Below are 6257 nucleotides of genomic sequence, written 5' to 3'. Positions count from 1 at the left end.
TGAGCTCACAAAGGGAGTTTCTATCCATGAGCACTTCATGGGATTTCTTGTGGCAGATGACACCACTGGCCAAGGTCTTCTGCAGCTGTTTCTAGGACACCTGGAAAGATTGGGGTTGGACCTCTCCAACTGCTGAGGCCAGTCTTACGATAATGGCAGTAACATGCAAGGCAAAACACAGGGTGTCCAGGCGAGGATGTTGGAACTCAACCCCAAAGCACTGTGTGTGCCATGTGGCAGCCACACCTTAAACCTGGTGGTGGGGGATGCTGCAAAGTCCTCAACCATTTCTCTGGGATACTTTGGCACACTACAAAGGCTGTACACTTTGTTTAGTGGCTCTGTTCAGCGTTGGACCATCCTTCAGGAGCATGTGAAAGCTTTCTCAGTCAAGGCCTTGTCCACTACAAGATGGGAGTGCCGGGTGGATGCTGTCAAGGCTGTGCGCTACCAACTCCCAGAGATCGTTGATGCGTTGACAGCTGTGCACAAGCATGCAACATTGAAGAAAGATCCAGAATGCGCCTCCACTGCTGACAGCCTCAAGGAGAACATGATGAAGTGGTCATTCATGGTGAGCACCTTTGTTTGGTACGACGTGTTATACCACATAAACCGTGTCAGTAAAATCTTGCAGAGCCCCAGTGTGTCTATTGAGACACTAAGGAGAGAGGTCATGGCAGTGGCAGACTATCTGGAAGAATACAGGGAGTGTGGCTTTAATTCTGCACAAACAGATGCCAGGGAAGTGGCAGAAAAGATGGAGGTGGAGATGAGCTGGCCTGTTGTGCGACAGAGAAAAAGGAAGAGGCAGTTTGATTATGAGGGAAGAGATGAGCATATGTCTACTCCGGAGGAGCTCTTTAAAAGAGAGTTTTTTCTCTATCTAGTGGACACAGCCAGGTCCACTTTAAAGGAGCGATTCTCGAACATGGAGGTCTTCTTTGACCTCTATGGGTTCCTCTACTCATCCGATTCATTAAGAGGCACTATTCAGACAGGGAAACTGGATGGTTGCTGCCGAAAGCTGGAGGAAGTGATAGGAGATGTAGATGGAGACGACCTGAAGATGGAGCTCAAAGGAGCTGTCCAGTCCTTCCCTCCACACATCACCTCTCCACTTCAAATGTTAGACCACATCTACAAGGAGAATGTCTTAGACATTTACCCAAACGTCAGCATAGCCTTACGACATCTCCTTACTCTCCCTGTGACAGTGGCTTCAGGTGAGAGAAGCTTCTCCACCCTGAAACACCTGAAAACATACATGCGGTCTACAATGGCCCAGGATAGGCTGTCTGCCCTTGCCACAATCTCAATAGAGCATGAGGTCCAACAGTCCCTTGACATGGATGCAGTTATAACCCTATTCGCAGAGGCCAAAGTGAGAAAGCAGGGTTTCCCACAGCGCTTTCCTGTTAAGGCGGCCGCCTTAACAACACGGGGTTGCCGCCTTGACTAACGTCACGTCTCCAGAAAAAAAAAAAATGATATAGATAGCCTATAGGCCTATAGCGATATTCGCCGTTTTACTCTTTCATGTTTTCTACCTTTCATTCCAAACCGTGACTGACAGTCTATCTTCTCTGCAGAACGCATTTTAAAACAAAAAACAAATAAAAGAAACGTTTTAAAATGTGGGGCTATGCCTCCAAATATGCCTCTGAATCGCGTGATGCGTCCGAACAGCGGCATCTAGTGGTATATGTCATTGTGCTATCATCGTTCGACCAACATCCTTCAAAACCAGCATTTTTCGGAAAGACTACTATTTGGATAGCTGACAACCTGTCGAATCTACTATTTGGATGGCTGACAACCTGTCGTATCAAGGTAAGATTATTATTGAATTCTATACTAGTCTAATAATAGTCTGTCAACTGTTCACTAGTAGGCTACCTGGATAAGCGTAATGTTTTCTTATCAAGGCTAATTGTGTTTAACGTTTACACGTGGCTATATTATTATAGCCTAGCCTGCCTTTGACATTTGCACGTAATTTTCTCTCGCAATGTTCACAGCCAAATGGATCGAAAAACTCAGCCCAAAATCGCCGGCTTCTTCATGCGACATAGCCGGCCGACTTCACCCTCCGCATCGTCTCCCCCCCCCCCACCACCAGCACCTCCATCGCCGGATCCCCGGCAACCCAACAAACACAGAGGCAGTGGGTGGAACCCGGAGTGGGCTATGGATCCTAAATATGCAGGTTGGCTTTACCACACAGAACACGGTGAGTAGAGCATTATTTATTTTATGTTATATGTGAAAAGTGTAGACTAAGCTATATTAAGTGAGTTATTGTATTATTCCTAGGAATGTTTTGTAGAATCTGCAGGATGCACCGACAAAAGGCATCTCGTGGCCCCTCTCAAAGGCCTTTCATAGAGCTACCTTGTACCAACTACAGGCGCGATGCCTTGGACCAGCACTTGGGCTCAACGAATCATATTTCATGTGTGGGCATTACAGCCCAATCAAGCCGAAGTTAGTATTTCTGAGTGGTTCAGGAATAATAATAATAATAACTTTTTTTTTTAAATGGTGATTAAATTATGTTTATTACATTTGAATTAACAGTGACAGCTGAATGTTTGTGTATTAGGTCTGCCCATCAATGAGGCATTTCAGCCCATTTTGAATTTGGAGCATGAGGCCATAATTGGTGGCTTTAAATGTCTATACTGGCTGGTAAAACATGAAATTGCGCACCATACAAATTACCCGGCATTGCTGGATCTGGCAGACCTCCTAGGCTGCGAATATTTTGCCAAACTGAAGGTAAAAAAATATTTCATTACAGTGTACATTTGCTGTCATGGGTTTCTAGTAGAATTAACTATAATTTAAGGATATATTATTTTCCTAGATTGATCAGAGGACAAACTACAGGTCCCACAGGATTGTGGATGAAATGCTACAGATTCTGGGTGAAGTGGTTGAGGAGCCCATTTAGAGGCCATTAAATCATCAAAGGCTATTGGCCTGGAAATTGATGAGTCCACAGACATCTCTGTGACAAAACAGTTAGATCTCCTTGTCAGGTACAGTAGTGGTCTTCTTCTTATTTTTTTTTAAATGGGTCATGATGAGGTCTTCCTGAATGTGTAACAAAACCAGGTAAGGCTAATTGTTTTTGTAAATACTCCAGGTACACAGACAAGGAAGGACGGATGTTCTGTCAATTCCTGGATCTTGTATCTATTCCAGATGGCACAGCTATAACTATAGCTGAAGCTGTGAAGGAGGTCATCATAAGAAAAGAAATACCTCAGGACCGCATCTTTGGCCTTGGCACAGATGGAGCCGCAGTGATGACCGGTAAAGTATAGGAAAAAGGACGGTTAAGTTAATGTCGAAACGAATAGGTTGCCTTGATCTAAAACCTTTTTGTTTTACTTTTATTTTAGGAAGAAGGAACGGCACAGCAAAATTGCTGACTGACTCCTGGCCAGCATTAGTGTCAGTGCACTGTGCTGCTCATCGCCTTGCACTAGCATGTAAAGATGCAGCAGATGGAGTGCCATATATGAAAATATTCAGAAAGCACCTACAAGACCTGCACCTTTATTTTAGGAATAGTGCAAACCGCACCAGCGCTCTAAAAGCAGCTGCAAGTGTGCTTGGAGTAGAAGACCTGAAAGTCACAGTAAGTGAAAACATGAAGGTTTGAAGTGAAGTGCATCAAATTCCTTAGATAAATAATATTGAATTAAATTAATTGCTCTATCCCCCACCCCAGGAGGTTAAGGACACTAGGTGGCTATCACAAGAGAAGGCCATTTCAAATCTTCAAAGAAATCTACCTGCAGTGCTTGCTACACTAGCTGAGGAGGCAGAATTAAAAAAGGACCCTGTGGCACGGGGGTTGTACACCTACTGTGCAACTTACAGATTCGTTGCAGCTGTCCACCTGCAATCGGACATCCTGCCCTACCTGGCGCAGCTTTCAAAATTGTTCCAGAAGGAAGATATCAATTTCATGGCAATCAAGAACCATGTAAGTTGTGATGTCACATTGATCTTTATTTAATGCATGTCAGTTTTCCTTTGCAAATGTAAAATAATGTTTAATTTGCATGTCTATAATAGGTTCCTGTTACCATTGAGACATTGAGAATAATTAAAGCAGCAGGTGAACGGCAACCCGAGGGCTCCTTTCTAGCTCAGGTTGAAGAGAAGGTGGCCAATCTGAACATCAGTGCCGAAGAAGACAGGGTGAGGCGTGGGACAGCTCTTCCCACCGACACCTTATGGGCACGTTTTCAGACACAAGTAAGCAAGCTTAAGAATGAATAAACAATAATAACGAGCCTGAAATATTAGGGCCTAAATTGATTTCTCTTACATCTAATGTTAATAGGTCATGGAGCCTTACATTGACGGACTCATTGAGCACCTGGAGCTGAGGTTCCAGCAGCTTGGGATTCTTGGTGCCTTTAGTTCCCTGGGACCACAAGGACCACAAGCTGATGAGAGTCGTGCCATCTCAGATCTACAACTGCTGGCCAAGCAGTTCCCTCCCATCAGTGAGATGGCACTTCTCCAAGAGTGGCAGAGCTACAAAGTCCTAATAACAACCGTAATACTGAAAGTGAGTGATAGTCATTAACACAACTTAAGTTGTTTATGTGAGTTCATGCATCTGTCATTGACCAATGTTCTCATCCATCAGGACAAGTCCCAGCTGGAGATCATGACAGCAATGGCATCTGGGTATGATGAGCTCCATCTACTCTACCCAAACCTGTCCCTCCTCTCTGCAATCGCCCTAACAATACCAGTCTCCAGTGTGAATTGTGAGAGGGATTTCTCGGCGATGAATAGGGTAAGTCCATTATCATCTCTCAATCTTAGATTCTATCAAAATTGTAAATATTATACAAAAGTATAAAATAATCTAAACTTCAGTTAATTCACTGTCTATAGATCAAGACAGACCTAAGAAACAGGCTGCAGGGCAACAGTCTGACAGCCTGCATGAAAATGAGCATCAATGGTCCGCAGGTGAAAGACCTACAGTACAGCAGGGCCCTTGAGATTTTTTTCAGCAAACCAAGGAGGATTGCTTGTAGTGATGCCACTTGTCAGCTCTGCCATTAGTGACCTTGTTGAATAATTGATGTTTTGCAGTTCTAATAGCAAAATCATCATGTTTAACCCTTTATTTATAATTTTAAAAGCTAAAGATTTTTTATGTATTGTAAGAGATAAGATATTGTATTATTTTGTTGTTTAATGTTTAATAAATAGTTGTTCTCAAAGTTGTAATCAAAGTCTGCATTTTATTCCCCTCGGTGATGTGCTTGCGACGCAACGGTGGAACCCCCCCCCCCCGTAGATGAGTTTGCGCCCCCCCCCCCCCCCCCCCCCCGGTCACCACCTTGACTAACACATTTTCTGGGGGAAACCCTGGAAAGGTCAGATTTGTTTAAGAAAAAACTGCCACCTGTTCAGTGTTCATAAGAAGAGAAATAAACAGGACAAAAGAAGCAGGAAGATAGTGACAGTAAGCTTGAGACACATGGACATACCACTGAGAGAGAAGCAGAAGAGGTATAGAAACAGAGAGGCAGAAGGAGAGAGAGGAGGACAGCACAGAGACAGGGACAAGAAGTGAGGTAATGATTTTGCAGTGCATTCCTGTGACTACTTGAACCCTGCTTGATAATTAATCATTATCATCTCAAGCAAATTGAATGGTTGTGCATACTATGTATCATATTACAAAATGTGTTAACTGCAATGTGTTTGCATTTATTCTTTTCTGTTCTAGATTTCTACAGATGTACACATCCCCGACCCTGATGCATGAAAACCGGTGCCCCACACACATACACACACACACACACACACACACACTCTACTCAATCTCTCCTCATTCAGTCACATACCCTTTCTCTCTCTCTCTTTCACTCCCACATATGTTCCCTCTCATACACATGCATTCTCACTCACTCACTCACACACACACACACACACACACACACACACACACACACACACACACACACACACACACACACACACACACACACACACACACCTCTCTCTCACATACTCATTCTCTCTCTTTCTCTCACACATGCACGTACACAAACTTTGCCTATTTCCTTTTTTAACTAATTTTGTTCAATAAATACTTCGCATTTTGACATACGATGGTGTGATATCTGAAACTTATTTCTCGCATATTAATGTTGAGGGCCCCCCTAGCTAAATTCGCCTTGGGCCCCCAAATTGCTAAGACCGCCACT

The 6257-nt window shown here is 43.7% G+C and overlaps 1 protein-coding gene and 1 long non-coding RNA gene across 2 annotated transcripts; both read left to right on the top strand.

The window, feature by feature from the left end:
* Nucleotides 1–1622: 1622 nt before the first annotated feature.
* LOC134879363 (uncharacterized) lies at nt 1623–2954 on the top strand. The gene is made up of 4 exons (XR_010167835.1): nt 1623–2233; nt 2317–2487; nt 2606–2781; nt 2870–2954. It is a non-coding gene; the product is annotated as an uncharacterized LOC134879363 (long non-coding RNA).
* Nucleotides 2955–2990: 36 nt separating this feature from the next.
* Nucleotides 2991–4612, top strand: LOC134879486 (zinc finger protein 862-like). The gene is made up of 5 exons (XM_063906030.1): nt 2991–3321; nt 3411–3649; nt 3743–4000; nt 4093–4275; nt 4364–4612. Exons 1-5 carry the CDS (start codon nt 3174–3176, stop codon nt 4610–4612), a joined length of 1077 nt encoding a protein of 358 aa, XP_063762100.1. The 5' UTR covers nt 2991–3173.
* Nucleotides 4613–6257: the final 1645 nt, after the last annotated feature.

This window comes from Eleginops maclovinus, chromosome 17 (genome assembly GCF_036324505.1).
Source record: "Eleginops maclovinus isolate JMC-PN-2008 ecotype Puerto Natales chromosome 17, JC_Emac_rtc_rv5, whole genome shotgun sequence".
In the NCBI taxonomy this organism is placed as follows: domain Eukaryota; kingdom Metazoa; phylum Chordata; class Actinopteri; order Perciformes; family Eleginopidae; genus Eleginops; species Eleginops maclovinus.
Note: the sequence above shows the minus strand (reverse complement) of the source record. Positions and strands in the feature narration are given on the sequence as shown.

What these genes read in the sequence shown, in the direction of transcription:
- LOC134879486 (XM_063906030.1), top strand. Translation starts at nt 3,174, where the DNA reads ATGTTCTGTCAATTCCTGGATCTTGTATCTATTCCAGATGGCACAGCT. An exon ending in TCATGGCAATCAAGAACCAT is followed by an intron (nt 4,001 to 4,092) that starts GTAAGTTGTGAT and finishes TGTCTATAATAG; the next exon opens with GTTCCTGTTACCATTGAGAC. An exon ending in GGGCACGTTTTCAGACACAA is followed by an intron (nt 4,276 to 4,363) that starts GTAAGCAAGCTT and finishes TAATGTTAATAG; the next exon opens with GTCATGGAGCCTTACATTGA.